At 35.7% G+C, this 15,490-nt stretch overlaps 2 protein-coding genes across 7 annotated transcripts; both read right to left on the reverse strand.

Annotated features, from left to right (window-relative positions):
- LOC109326563 (pentatricopeptide repeat-containing protein At3g06430, chloroplastic-like) lies at window positions 1,523–4,293 on the reverse strand. Its single transcript, XM_019559261.1, has 2 exons — window positions 3,911–4,293; window positions 1,523–3,084 (listed from the first exon to the last, which is right to left on the reverse strand). Exons 1-2 carry the CDS (start codon window positions 4,262–4,264, stop codon window positions 1,960–1,962), a joined length of 1,479 nt encoding a protein of 492 aa, XP_019414806.1. The 5' UTR covers window positions 4,265–4,293; the 3' UTR covers window positions 1,523–1,959.
- Window positions 5,399–14,957, reverse strand: LOC109326562 (squamosa promoter-binding-like protein 1). 6 transcript variants are annotated; one of them, XM_019559254.1, is made up of 11 exons: window positions 13,746–14,957; window positions 11,275–11,459; window positions 9,367–9,971; window positions 8,635–8,709; window positions 8,439–8,546; window positions 8,246–8,363; window positions 7,987–8,128; window positions 7,493–7,640; window positions 6,374–7,012; window positions 5,725–6,202; window positions 5,399–5,671 (listed from the first exon to the last, which is right to left on the reverse strand). In XM_019559254.1, the coding sequence occupies exons 1-10, from the start codon at window positions 14,294–14,296 to the stop codon at window positions 5,744–5,746; spliced, it is 3,030 nt and encodes a 1,009-aa protein (XP_019414799.1). In that variant the 5' UTR covers window positions 14,297–14,957; the 3' UTR covers window positions 5,399–5,671; window positions 5,725–5,743. The 6 variants fall into 6 exon arrangements, with proteins under 6 accessions (XP_019414799.1, XP_019414805.1, XP_019414804.1 ...); XM_019559260.1 differs by having other exon boundaries at window positions 5,411–6,202; window positions 13,746–14,402; window positions 14,619–14,957; XM_019559259.1 differs by having other exon boundaries at window positions 5,411–6,202; window positions 13,746–14,402; window positions 14,597–14,957.

Genomic DNA, 15,490 nt, shown 5'->3' on the forward strand with positions numbered 1-15,490 from the left:
TCCAATTACATAGGAGTCTCACAAGCTTGGCCGCCCTTTTTAATTCATCCTATCATGGAAATCTTTACCCCTCAATTGACTTGGTTCTATCTAGTGTTGTAAAAATTGATTTGTGCTGGTCAGTTCAACCGATTTCAATATCAATATGGTACAATAATTATATCGGTCATGCAATCATACTTGTCAAAATTAGTCAAAATCAAAAATACTTTGACCGATTTTCAATTGAACAGTATCGTTCATATTAGCCATTTTTTATTTAAAATTATTATTTTAATAAAAATAAAAAAGTTATTAGTTTTTTATTAACTTTTCAACATTGATATTAATATTATATATATCTAATTTCATTATTATGTAGTTTAACAAGTAAATAACTGATCGAATTATTATACCATTATATCGGTTTGAGATCCAATAAAGTATTAATAACATTGATTCTCTCATTTGAAGCAATGGATGAGTAGGATAAATATTTAATGAGTTGTGAAAAAAACAGAACTTGACCAAATAAAATAAGGTAGGAAAGAACAAAATTTTGTTTGGCATAGTGAGTGGAAAAACAATAATGGGTCACATTAAGAAAAGAGGTGGACCTACCAAAACCTTCAAGTTTAAATTTACAATGACAAAGGAACAAAAATAATAGATCTATGCAGAAATAATGGTGTTCCCTTTTGTCCATAATGGATAACGACTCCATAGGTATGTGAAGTAGGGATGATAGGATGAATTTGGATTAGAATCCTGCTGAATCGAAAACTATCCTATCGGATTAGAGTCCGTTTGTGAGCCATAAAATACACTTATTACATGACTCTGAAACCACCATAGACCATACATTAAACTCGCAAACAGATCCTAAGTGAAAATTTTCTAACCCCCTGAGGACCATACATTAAACATGATCAAAGGTCTTCAAATAGAATTTCTAAAAAAATCTACAAAGATTCACATCAACTTTTGTTTCCTAGCTTTTACATGTGTGGTAATTGATTTTGAGTTTTGTGCACACTTGTAATATGATCACACATTTGAAAAAAGCACTTACCCACTGTTTTGATTTTAACTCACTCAATTTAGTGATCCATTACAAGATTCAAGAGACTTGCTGAAAATATAGCAGTATTTTACCCAATCCTTACAATGTATATATTCTCTAACAAATTTACTCTCTTCGAAAATGAAAACATATCTAAAGCTTTTAAGGTCTGTTTGCGAATTGAGTTTTCAAGGAGAAGAAAGCGATTAAGGTCTGTTTGCTCTCAAGTCTTCCATTTCTCTTCTTTCTCCTCCAAAATTCAACTCAGAAACAGACTTAGAGAGTCTATTTCCGAGTTGATTTTTGGAGGATAATAATAGAGGGAAGAGAAAGGCTCGAGAGCCACGAAATATACTTATAAGATTACTCTGAAGCTTTCCATTTCCACTCCTTCCCCTCCAAAATTTATCAACTTGCAAATAATCTATTCACAAAAGAAATTGAATGCATTGAAATGTCTGCTTACAAAAGAAATTTCAATGCTCACCAACATATTGTTCAACATTCCATTCCATCTTTGAAGGATCATACAAGCTATCAGCATCAAAATGCAGAATGGGTGCAAACAAAATTTACAATAGAACTTACAAGAAGTTTGACCGGATTAACAGAAATGAGGCACACGACGATACACGGGACGAGTACAGGTACATGACTTGTCATTTCTTGTGATTATATTACAAGACATTCTTTATAGTGAATCTGGTACACGATACATGGTGCGATGAATCCGGTATGTGATTCGCATCGATGTTGAGAGAATATGGTAAATTTGGTTATCATCATCATGACAAAAGAACCTCAAGTACCTAACTGATCATTACTTACACATGAAATTACAAAACAACTGCATCTGCTCAGAATGATGGACCACAGGTAAATGAATTAGCACTCTGACTTCTGATTTAAATCACAAATCAACCATGGGTTTCAGGCATAGTCAAATTTTTTTCACCAGTTATCGTAATCCGATTTTCCTGTTCCAAATAGTATATCTTATCATCCATACCTTCCTTTTGGTATGCCTCAACCAAGATGGAGTATGTTGTTTCATCCGGTTGACATCGTTTTTCTTTCATACGCTTGAAAATTCTTTCCACTTCCATCAAATCCTCTGCCTTTGCACATGCAGATATGACCGAGTTATAAAACGAGGTATTCTCGGGTATCTGAAACCTCCCAGCCAATTGAACAATGCTATTTACTTTATGGAAGGTACCGGCATTAGCATAACCATTAATTAGGCAGCAAAAAGTCTTAGTATCTACTTTCATACCATCAGCACACATCTGATCAAATGTATACTCCATGCTTTTAGCATCACCTACGACTGCGAATGCCTCGATCAAATTGTTATACGTTGAGGTAGTCCACGGGCATTGTAACTTGCGCATAGACTGCATAACAGATGACATTTTGTCATACATTCCTTTCTTCCCATACGCTCCAATCAAAATATTAAAAGTTCGGGTTTCTGGATGTATCCCGAAATCACAGAAATTCTCGTACCATTTCTCCATTAGATCAATTCGACCCTTATTACCAAAGGCACTGATGACTGTGTGCATTGTCCAAATATCAGGCTTGCATTTAGTGCTCTCCATCATACTTGACAGTATTTTCTCCATCTTGTCAAACCACCCAGCCTTACCATAACCACTCAGAACAATGTTATGAGTGGCAGTTTCCGGCACCACGGATCTTTCAGCCATTTCCTCATATAGCAATTCAACCCTTTCAATTTCCAAAGCATCCACACAAGCTTTTATCAAGGTACTGTAAGTGACAACATCAGGTTGGCAGCGAGGGAGGTGCTTCATCTCATCAAGAGTCGAAAATGCCTCATCGATCAAACTATTCCGACAATACGCTGCAAGTAAGGCTGTGTAAAGTTGAGTACTATCACAACCATCTTCTTTTATAGTATTAAAAAGCTGATGAGCATGATGAGGTTCACCAGATTTCCCAAGCAACACAATGAGTTTCATGTAAGTCTTCTCTTTGGGTTCGTAATAGGGTTGCTCTCTAAGAATGTCAAATAACTGCACATTCAAATTACTTAGTAAGCACAATACTCATAAGAATTGTTACGGAAAAAAAATCCATATGTACTCTCTCAGCATTACAATCTATTCACTTGCAAGGGTAACGTTGCGTACCTCTACTTAACGCTAGTGATGAACCGAACCAACTTGATATTTGTTCGAAACTCAACTCGTTATTTAGTTCGATAGACTTAGTTCATGAATCAAACGAGTCGAACTTGAACTAAAAATTAAACTCTAAATAAATGAACTGAACTCGAGCCAAACACAGTTCAACTCGTTAGATTCATCATCTAACAAGATTATATATAGTTATGCACACTTTTATATATATATATATGTGTGCGCAAAAATATGTATATATACATATAGAAAATCTTTAATTTTATATATTTTAAATAAATAATCATCATTCGAGCTGACGAGTTGAATCAGTCAAACTAATGAGTTGAATCAAATAGTTAATGAACTCTTGACAAACCAAACTAATTCAAGCTGACGAGTCAAATGGAACAATTTATGAACTTCAGTCGAGCTGAATTCGAATTGGAAACATAGCTCGTTTGAGACTCGAGTTTTGAGCCAAACAAGTCCTTATCTAGCTGAAATGAACTAATCCCTGGTTTGACACGATTCGGCTTACTTCAAACCCTACTCTACTCTCCTCATGCCCCACTAATTGACATCCTCATGCATTGGGCCGCCCTTTTTAATGGCATCTACGATCATGCTATCATCGACATGTTATAATTTTAGTAGACTAAATGCACTAATCTAAAGCATATAATAATATCTCTTGTAAAAGAGAACATAATTTTCTAACCTCAAGGGCTTTAAGCCAATGCTTCTTGTGGATGCAATAGGAGAAGACTTCAGGAAGAGTGTGGGCCCCAACCTTAGCATTGTTGTTGTTGTTGTTGTTCTTCTTCTTCTTCTTCTTACTCTTTCTATCGTTTATCTTCCTCATATTCAAAGAAAACGTTGTTGGTGAGATACTAAGAAATTCACTCTCATTGGAAGAAGTAGAAGCAGTTTTTGATGGTGGAGATGAAGTTGAGAAGTGGGTAACACGAAAGTTTGGATCTTGGGTTATTGGGTTGGATTTTATATAGGAGAAAATGGAAGAACGAGAAGAAGAAGAAGAAGAAGAAGAAAATGAGAGTGATGTTGAAGCCATAGAGATTAGAGAGATACAGAATAATATCACTCTACTAGTGTCTACCCACAAAGTTATCCCAAATAACTTGTAGATAATTATGTAATATATTTATAAATTTATTTTTTAATTAAATATTTTATAATTTATTATTACGTTAAAATTATATATAATATATTTTATTATTATCTCATAATGGATTTTAATAATTAAATTATATTTGATTGTTATAAAATATATAGTTAAATTTGAAAATTTATTGAATACCAACAAATACATGCTCCTCCTATGAATTGGTGAGTATGCCATGCATAAACACCAACCATGTTCCTTTTAGTTTTTAGGTTTGAAGCATGAGACATTATGCTTGACACCTATTTTTCAGAGAATCCAACTCAAAACCACTTGTTTAATGTACCTTTGCAACTAACATGTATTGATTCAAGTAATACATGTTTGATTCTCCTTAAGTAAGATCTCGAATTCGAGTTTTGTAGATAGAAAAAATGTTCACTAGGAAAGTAAGCTTCACATACTTATGGATGTTCCCGACTAAAACAAGATTGCCTCTAATACAAGGATACATGTGAGAAACAAAAAAATGTACCTTTGCAATATGTTAATTTGTGTACAACTTTTCAGTAAGTAAATTATTTAGATGTAAAAGGAATAACAATAGTGTTTTCAACCATCAAGAAAAAGAATCATACAATGATGGTAAATAATTAGTAGAATTTCTTAGATCCTTCTTATGCTATAGGAATAGAAAGTGCACATAAATTTTTATGAGGATAAAATCAAAGAATGTAATATCTATGCAGTAACAATATAAATATTTATATATCATTCACCATTTATTTATATTATTTTTATTTAAAATTTAATGATAATTAAAAATGCATCGTGAATAATGTAATAATAGTATAACAAACTTTTACATTTCCAGTACATACATATTTTTCTCAGTCATAAAACCATTACTTAAATAAGTTTCAATACATAATCCAATAGGAAGAAATACAAAGGACACATAATGATACCAAAAGTCAACCTTAAATCTCTCCCAAATTATAAAATTCACTGATCAAAGATCTACTAATAAAACTTGTAACTCATCTATCTTTCATAAACAGCATCAACAAATCATGATAACTTAGAAAAATATATTGACTAGTATTTAAACCTTTAATATTTATCGACTAACACGAAGATCTTGACCCCACCTAGTGGAATAAAAGTTTGATTATTGTTATTGACTAATACAAAGGACCCTCCTAACTGTGGCCAATCTTACCCTACCATTATTACATATGCATGACCTAAATAATAACATAATATACCCAACATTTGATAGATAGCATAGTGAACAATGAGCTTAACAACTACTATCATTCATGTATATACCCAGAATTAAGACTTCCACACTTCACAAAGAAAAGTTAGCTTTTTTTTATAGTAAAAAAGTACAAGCCTAGTGCAAAGAGCATGTAATATACAACATTACATTGACCCATATTTCAATGATTCCCAGCTGAATGGCTGGAATACATAATCAACTCTTGGTGAGCTTTTGAAGAGCAAAGCCACACAGACACATACGGCCGCAATGGCCACCATTGACAGCATTGCCGGCCTATAAACAAGTGCTGCCTTTCTCGTTCCACTGCCATATGCCAGCTTGCGCTGGCATTGCCCGCAGTGATGTGTCGTTGCTGTGGTTTCAATCTTCTCAGTTTGTAAACTTGAAACTTTAGATGACCTATGCCCATCTGACTGCTTCTGCTTTATGTTACAGTCGACAAGGGTGCCAGGGATATCAAGAACGTGTTGATTTTCGTGTTTCTTTCGTGTTTTCCGCTGGACAAGATGAATGTAGGAGTAGAAGCCACGCAGGGACGCGTAGTCGTAGGGTGTTAAACCTGTATCGTCCCGTGCACTTTTCCATGCTTCGATTCCCACCTGAACATGGCAGACATAATGGTAAAACATGTGATAAATCCTTCAGTAAGTATTTCGGGTAAGGATTGACATTGTACTGAGAATCATTACAAGCTTTCCTGCATAAGAGCTTGCCTACCGAGATTAAAAGTGGGAAAATTTTATAATGCATGCAAAAGAGAAATGAATTACCATTCCTTGATCATCAGTTAATGCATCTAATATGTTCTCTGATCCATTCATACTTGCCGCAACATGAAGGGGAGTCAACCCAGCCGGCCCAACAGCATCGGGTCTAAATAAGAATCTGTCAAGGGACTTGTCGACTTGCGTCTCTTTTCTGTGTCCGCCATCTGAAGCTTTAACTGGCACAAATCTCAACAGTAGTTCCACCATAGGTTTGCAGCTTCTCTTTACGGCTCTGTGTAGAAGACCCAAGTCCAACAATGCAAGCTCAACGGATGAATGCTCACCCGTGCCGACAACACCATCAAAGATAATGTCCAAGAGTTTTTTAATCACAGCACACCAATCATGGTCCATGGAGAAGCCAACAAGCCACTTGAACCGACTAAAATGGAAGTGATCTTGGACAGGTGTCATGGAACCTAGCCTTACCTTCACTCGACACCGATGAAGGAGCCAACCCATTTCTTGTATGAAATACAACGCTCGAGTCTTTTCTTCCATCAGTTTAGTTTTTACCTGGATGTCCTCAGTGGCAGCCTCTGCTGCCTCGATCACATTATCCAGCTTACAGATCTCTGAACAAATTTCTTGCTCTGCAACTATAAAAGGAAAGGAACAGTTGCTAAGACCATTATCTTCCACCTGAATGAAGATTATCAAATCTGAATCAGAGATGAAAATATAGCTTCAAAAGGTAGTAAAATACAAAGAAGCCGTTTGAGCACTTTTTTTCAATCATCTTATTCGAACACTAAGCAATCCTCTGCTTCATCTGAAGAAACCATCTTTATCCTATTCAGGGAGAGGTTGCATCTGTTCAGCCATTTCCAAACTCATTTTATAAAACATCTCCAAGCCTAATGCAGTAGGTCGTCTTTATTTTAGTTTCGTGTAATTAGTTTCACCGAAAACATGCAAATTATATATAATTCAAGGTCTAAGAATAGGCAGCAATAAAGCAAGTATAGAATCACCTAGGTCTTTGTGAGCTTCAGCTAAATTAAAGAAGTTTACGATGCAGGAAAAACAATTTTCTTAATGAACTTGAAGCAGATTTCACTTTGCTGAAAAAAAGGCGAGGGCAAAAGGTGTTCAGAAAATTTTGTGCATGTAGGATACAACCTCAATAAACCCTCTCCCGGTCACATTTGGAACGTGACAAGAGAAGCTGACTTGCTGAATTTCATCATGTTCAACAGCTGTGTCAGCACTATCAATAAAATCGTAACTGTCCTGTACCAGATACTTCCCTTCAAGCGCACAGAGCAACCTGAAATCAAATGAAAGATTAACTTCTCGGCAAAAAAATACCCGGGACACTTCGATAATGTTTTATAATAAGAAATAGATTCTTTCAAAATCTTATTTAGTCAAGTTATCCGGGGATGAAGTCTGGAGGCTTATGGCCTTCAGATTACACATTTGGGGGAGTTGTAATGAAGAAAAATAAGGACCAACCACACAGTGATCATTTTTATGTCTTCTTTATCTCAATATTTCTTACGAAATTGTATACCCACCCAGCAGTATGATATACCTCAACATAAGCTTCTGCCTAAGCTCTTTTGGAGCTAAAATCTCTCAACTCAACATATATAAGGTGCATAGAGATTTACCTTGTGCCAGTCAGGAAAAGGTTGAATCCTTTCACAGTAAATTGAGCATTCGAACTTGAAGAAACAGCAAGTGGTTTTACACACAAAATCTGACAATTTTGTCGGCTTTTAAGGTGCAATGGCACATCTAACACCACCTCACCTGGAGAGAGATTTTATTTACGAAAGTAAGATGATAGAAGATTTTGCAAATACTTGAAATACAATCATCGGATAGGATAGAATGCACACAACACGGATACAATGAGAGAGAACAAACCATTATGCAGAAAAGCTACAGAGTGCTGCACTCTTGCATATACCCATCCTGTTCTCCAGAAAGAATCATTTGATGCAGCGAGAAGCTTTCTCAAGCTGGACCCGAGATTGTAGCATAGCTGCATTATCAAAAAGTAAATGAACATTTAGATACTTTTCCTCCAGCAGTTACAGTTGTGACACTATAAATTTACCTCCTCCCATGCCGAATTTTCGAGACGGAGATATACGGTCAATATGATACAGCCTGGCCTTATATAGCTCTCTATCTCTGTGGGGCTGTGGGATAACCAGCTAAGGATCTAGTACACAAAAAAACATAAATCAAACAATTCACAAAGAGAAAATATAGTATTTTTTTATAACAATTTCAAGGCAGGGAAAACGTACCTTTGACCGGAGAACGAGGGGAAGATCTTTAGGATCCTCTCCAAAGAGTTTGAAAATAATTCGATCTGTACGACACTGTAAACAGAAAACAGCAAAAGTATAACATCAACAAATACAATCCTGACAGCTACCGGAAAACAAAGTTACACCCTAAAAATCGTAAGTTAAAACATGGGAGGAGGACAAGGAAGAATGCTCAATTCTCTATATAGACCATGAATTTTGTAGACACTGAAGTATATTACTTTATAAATTAGTAAGAAGTAAATAAATCATATACACAAGTACGAAAGCATGAATCTCAAAAATTTACATCAGGTACTTCCATTGATTTTGCTATAGCTGAGAAATTTACATGAATCTTCAAATTATAAGATAGATAAAAATTAAACGAAAAATCAAGTGAACTATAAGGCTGGTACCAGAATAATCATAATACAACCATCTGAGCATGCATCATAGTGAACAGATAATAATTGAAGTGTTATAAATCATATCTCCTTTTTAAACGAAATAACAAAAAATGCATCCAGGTCTTATACAAAATAATCTGCTCGCAAATCGAAAGGTAGATGAAACTGAAAAATAGACCTCAATTGAAGACATTGTGAGCAAGCACCTCATGGAAGATGCTATGTTTATGTTATCCACCCATCAAGACAAAGATATTTAAATAATCATTGGAAATGAACATTTTGAAGAAAAAACAAATGTATCGAAAACATAATATACCTGAGCTTCTCCACTAGAACAAGATGGTGACTGGGTAGAGGTGGAGTCTGAGTTTCTGCTGGTCTGTGGCGGACTTGACCTGAGAGAGTCACGTTGTACACATAAAGGATGATCAAGAGACCCAATCCCTGAAGGCGCGGGAGGACAAGAATTCCAGGGGTTCTCGATATTATCCTGTAAGTCATCATATACATTATTCAGGTCAATGTTGTTTAAGCCGTTCTTGCGAACTGTCGTCTCCGCTGCAACTGATTGAGGCGGAACACTGTCCCTTGACCGAATTGCACTTGCGGACTGTGGTCCTGAAGGAGGTTTCGAACTTCCTATTCCACCGTTACCTAAAGATATACATTTGTGTGACATATCATAAGCAGGCACTGATTCACACTGTACCCGAGACTCTGGAGGATCCTCATGGATTGGGCCATTTGAATTTGTGGTTGGAACATTCTGCGCAGCTGCAGATGTCCCGGCTTTTACCAAATCATGAGATCCCTCCAATAAGGATGTTATACTGCTTCCGTTAATTGTACCAGCCACACTTGCCAGGTTCCGCAGCAGATTAGAGAGAACATCCTGGTTTCTTGTATGATCTGAGTTATTTGCTGCAATTTATAGAAAGCATAATCTGTGAGGTCAAATAAATATGCCAATGATGAAATCCAAAATAGCAGTGGAAACTGGAAAGACATAAAAGTTCCAATAGCAGGGATAATTTGAATAAACTCAAAAGGCAACTTTCATTTTTCGACAAATGTTTCAGAAGAACACTATCACCAAGAATTTTAATACATCTTACTACTTATCCGATATTTGTCAGAGTCATCAAGAATGACAACAAAATAGTGGATCATTTTCATACATATTGACCAAATACTTGACGCCAATCATAATTTTGAGCAAAAGGGTCAAGCTAAATTGTTAAGTTAAACCTCAAAGATTTCAAGAAGAGTTAAATCTTTTGCAATGTTGACAACAGGTGGAGGTTAAAACTGTCAGCAAACAAGAAAAATCTTCTCTTAAATAATCACGGTGCCTAAATAAATCTTATTTAAATTCTCCTATTAGCATCACTAAAAATAACTACTACAATCAGACCATGCATCATAACTCCAAGTTACCACATATCCAAATAATCGTTATTAGCATCAGCAATGAATTACTTTTCAAGACTTCACTTATGCACCTCCAAGTCCATGCATGTTTGGCATCTAAATTCACTATACCTGTTACTACAATACTAATTAATAAAGAGATTCCGAATTTGACAGTCTACGCTAGAGAAAAGGCATATACAAATCAAACAACATAAAGAACTCCATGAAACATTAAGCATATTAGTTCAGTTTTCCGAAAACAATCAATGTAGTCACCCTACCTAAAGAGTCCCATTGGAAGTTGAATTACAGTTGGGCACTTGGGCTTTCCGGTACTACACTTCATGTTTGGTATGCCTTTCAGAATTAGAAATCTGGTTTCCTAACAGTAACTCCCAGGAAATGAAAAAGAAAAAATACTAACTAAAGACCTGATATCTCAATTCTTAATCCGAACACTGATTCCAATTTAAGACGGCAAAAACTAATAAGACGCATTTCTACATCCCAAATACACATCACATAAAAACTCCAGCCACCTAAGTTTAATACTTCAATAACCATCTCCACTGCAACTACTACGTGGACCACCATCTATTTTGGTACAACAGTAAGGTTGTTGCCATGTAACCCGGTGGTCACAAGTTCTAGTTGTAGAAATGACCTATCCGGCTCTTTACCTATGGGGTAAGGATGCATACCACTTCACAGAACAAGCCATTTAGCATCATTTTGGTTTCATGGTGCAGCAGCCCAATAAATAAATTACAAATATGAAGAATAACAAGTAGATAAATATCGACAAACTCACAATGCATATTGGACAGTATCCTCAGCAGACTCATCAACAAATAGCTACTACCCTTTTCATCATTTAGAGATCCCTCATGAGATACAGTAGGATCAGGATGTGTTTTCCTCCTCCTCTTGTTGTGGCCTGCCAGACGTCTACGACAGCTTCTCTTCCCTTCATCAAACTCTTGAAGAATATGAAACCTGCCATAAATTAAACATGTCTCAGCAATTAGGGTGTCAAAGTAAATGTTCAGGAAACTAGAAGTGCAAATAAAGCAGGTTCTAATCAACAAAGTACACCAAATAGGGATGGGTCTTGTTGAGATTCTTGAGATTAATTAGATGGTCTCGTATGATTTGGGAATCAGATCTTGTAATTATTTCTTATACTTTTGTTCCCTTAAAGTTAAGGGATTTTATATTATAAATACAAAAGGGCTGAGTTATACTCAAGTAATTTAGTTAAATAATATGTCCTTTTCAAAAATGTTTTTCTTCATGGAGATTTATAAGAAGTTTATATGGAACAACCACCGGGTTTTGTTGCTTAGGGGTGGTCGTGGATTTGTTTGCAAACTTCATAAGTTTTTATGTGACCACAAGCAGTCTCCTCGAGCGCGGTTCAGCTCCATTCTTCAAAATTTTGGTATGATTCATAGTGTAAAAGATCATTTTGGTTAATTCATTTATCTTCATGTCTATGCCGATGGCATTATTATCACTGGCAATGATCATGATGGCATTAAATGTCTCAAGCGACATTTATTCCAACACTTCCAAACAAAAGACTTGTGACCTTGGCGATACTTTCTTGGAATTGAGGTAGTTCAGTCAAAAGCAGTTATAGCCATATAATAGAGAAGATATGCTCTAGATATTCTGAATGAGATAGGAATGTTAGACTGTAAGCTTGTTGATACTCATGGATCCCAATGTTAAACTTTTGTCAAATCAGAGGGAGCCATATCCAGACCCAGAGAGACAACGAAGACTTGTAGGCACGCTCAACTATCTGACCATGACTAGACCAGATATATCATTTGTTGTAAGTATAGTGAGTCAAATCCTTAATTCATCACTTGACAGAATCTAGGATGCAATTGTTCAAATCTTAAGGTATGTTAAAGGGTCTCCTGGAAGAGGATTATCTATGAGAAGAACAAAGGTCATACTGATATCCTTGCATACTCTTATATAGACCTGCCAAAATGAGTCGGGTTGGCCCACCAAAACCCGAAAATTCATAGAGTCAAGGTACTTTATTAAGTATCTTTTATTAAAATCAGGTTTTTTAGCCCGGACCGACAGGACTATTTTAAAACCGGGCTCAGGACAAGCTTACCCGCCAGGTTCGGAATATCCATTTTTTCTTCCTTCACTCCTTTTTAGGGACCTTTGGCTTGGTAATATGTATTGTAAATTGTACACATGATATTAACACTACATTTTTTTAATACACCATTTATAAAACATGACCTAATGGAGTAAGTATGTTAAAAAAGAGTCAAACATTAATATCTAACAATATTTTTTTAAAGTGTTTAAAAACGGTTAGAATTTAAATAATTGTTTTAAATGTTATTCGGGCTGGCCCGACAACCCGCTTAGGGTGAGTTTGGGTTACAATTTGACATACATAAATTGTAATTGGGCTTTTTAGCCCGATCCGATTTAGCTCAAGCCCTATGTGGGCTAGCCCAACTCGTTAGGGTGACCTGTTTTGACAGGTCTACTCTTAATGCAGATTGGGTTGGATGCCCAAATGATAGAAAGTCAACTGCAAGTTACTGTGTTCTTATTGGAGGCAACCTTATTTCACGGAGGGGTCATAAACATAATTTTGTTACTAGATCGGGTGCAGAGGAAGAATATAGAGTCATGGCCCTTGTTGCAGGAGAGCTTGCATGGCTCAAACATTTTCTCTTAAAGTTAAAGTTTTGCAAAGTTGAACTTAAACGGTTCAACCTATGAAGCTCATTTTGATATTCAGGCAGCTTTGTATATTGCAACCAATCCATTCTTTCATGAACGGACAAAACACATAGAGGTTGATTGTCATCACGTCCGTCAAAAGGTGATTGCTGGGGAGATAGATCAGTACATCATTTGTGAATTCCACGGTTTAGTTAGCTGATACTAAATCTCTTTGAGGTCTAAAAATATCATATATATATATATTTATATATATATATATATATATATATATATGTTTGTGTGACAAGCTGGATGCAATCGACAGCTTTGAGGGGAGTGTTGCGATTAATTAAACGATCTTGTATTTATTATATTAGAATAGATATTTAGGTTTGACTACATAATTTCATATGATTCTGTTCTCCTAAAGTTAAGGCATTCTAATATTAATTCACATAACTGGTAACTTTCATCTTTCTGTTTAGACTATCTTCCAAAAAAATTAATGTGATGAAGATATCATAAGTTTGAATCGTACTCCACGAGAAACTATCATTTAAAAACCTAACTAACCTGCTACACTGTTGGCAGAACCTCTGCATAACATTCCCCACCAGTGCTCTGCTAGCCTTAGAATGCACATCGCAAACTTTGTGGCGACGGTGGTAATCCTTTGCATTACTAAGATCAGCCCTACAATCTTCCACTTGACATACAGCGCGATTCGAAGTCGAAGTAGTCCCAGTTACCTTCATCTTCTTTCCACCGGTTTCCTCTCCTTCCATTGTCGGGTATACTTGAGCCCCAAGGTTCAAATTAAGGAAACCACTACCTTCATTATTCAGCTCCACCCCTTCAGCAACAACAACACCAACACCTCTTCTCATCTTCTCCAATCCATTATTTCCTTCCCCGGGTTCGATACCGTCCCAATGAGAAGCGAAATTGTTAGAACTATCACCATTTGCCGGAATTTCAGGATCAACTGGGAACAGTTTTTGGCTCCTCCAATCTGATGGCACTGGATTCAGTGGAGTAGCAGTGAAAAGATCTCCATCCCATTTCCAATCATTCAAATCCCACTCCAAACTTCTCTTCCCAAAAGCCTTCATCTCTGGCACCATTGGTAAACACAAAAACTAATTTCTTCACCCAAATTTAGATTCTATGAATCAAAAAATTCCCACAAAAACCAACATAATTAACAAACACCCCAGATTCCAAATTCACCTGAATAAAATACCCAATTGAAGAAATTAGAATAAGAACATACAAACTTCAAATAGTACCTTAAAAAAACACTAACTTTAATCATCCACTAACATCAGATAACAAAAATAACAAAACCCTTTTAACAAATAAGCTTGTCAATGGATCCAAACAATAGAAGCACACCCATAAGATACAAAAACACCAAAAATTACACTAAAATCATGAAGACAAAACCCAGAATTTCAAAATTGAAACTTGCAGCATGATTTCACATGACCCAAAAGCCCAATAATGTAAAGTTGTTATTTTTATGTGGAAAAAGCAAGAAGGGTTGAATAAGAATTGAAGGGAAGTTGAAAAGAAGAGAGAGAAAATATAGAGGAGAGAGAGAAAGCATGCGTAGAAGAAAGGGAAATTAGGAAAAGGTTAGGAAGAAATGTAATGAAAGGAAATGGTGTTTCTGTTCTGAGACAGTGTGTGTTTTCTTTGTTTCTCTCTCTTAATTTTGGTGTGATGCAATATACTAGTACTATAGGAATCTTTTCAGTGTAAACCTCTCTCTATCTTTCTCTCTCTGTTAAAACACGTTTTTCAGAAATTGTCAAAATTCCAAAAACAACAAAATAATCATGTGTGGGTTGCAAACGATACCTTCATAGCTATTATTTAATATTAATTAAAAAAATAGGTGTATTGGGTCACAAACGTTGGTGAAGTTGAGGTTCTACCGTACTGCGAGTAAGCTTCCAACTACCGAGGAGTTCTATTGTTAGATGGATATGGGAAGAGTGAAGAGTCACAAGTGAAATACCACGTTTTGAACCAAAACCTTAAGGCATTAGTTTCATGGGTCTTTCATTCTTATAAACTCTTTCACTTCTCCTCACATATCCAATATGGAACTTCACACTTGAATAAATGAAACTGTTAAAAGCAAATCTAACAACCTTAAGAACAATTATAGGTTTAAGTATAAAGTATTCATCACCTTAAAATTTGGATTCAAAACCTTATAGACTATAGTTTTATTATTCAATTAACAGTTTTTGCAATGTATAATGTGTGGATATTCCTTTTACTTTTTAGGATTCATAAAATTTTGTAGC

The sequence above is a fragment of the Lupinus angustifolius genome, chromosome LG14 (genome assembly GCF_001865875.1).
Source record: "Lupinus angustifolius cultivar Tanjil chromosome LG14, LupAngTanjil_v1.0, whole genome shotgun sequence".
Classification (NCBI taxonomy): domain Eukaryota; kingdom Viridiplantae; phylum Streptophyta; class Magnoliopsida; order Fabales; family Fabaceae; genus Lupinus; species Lupinus angustifolius.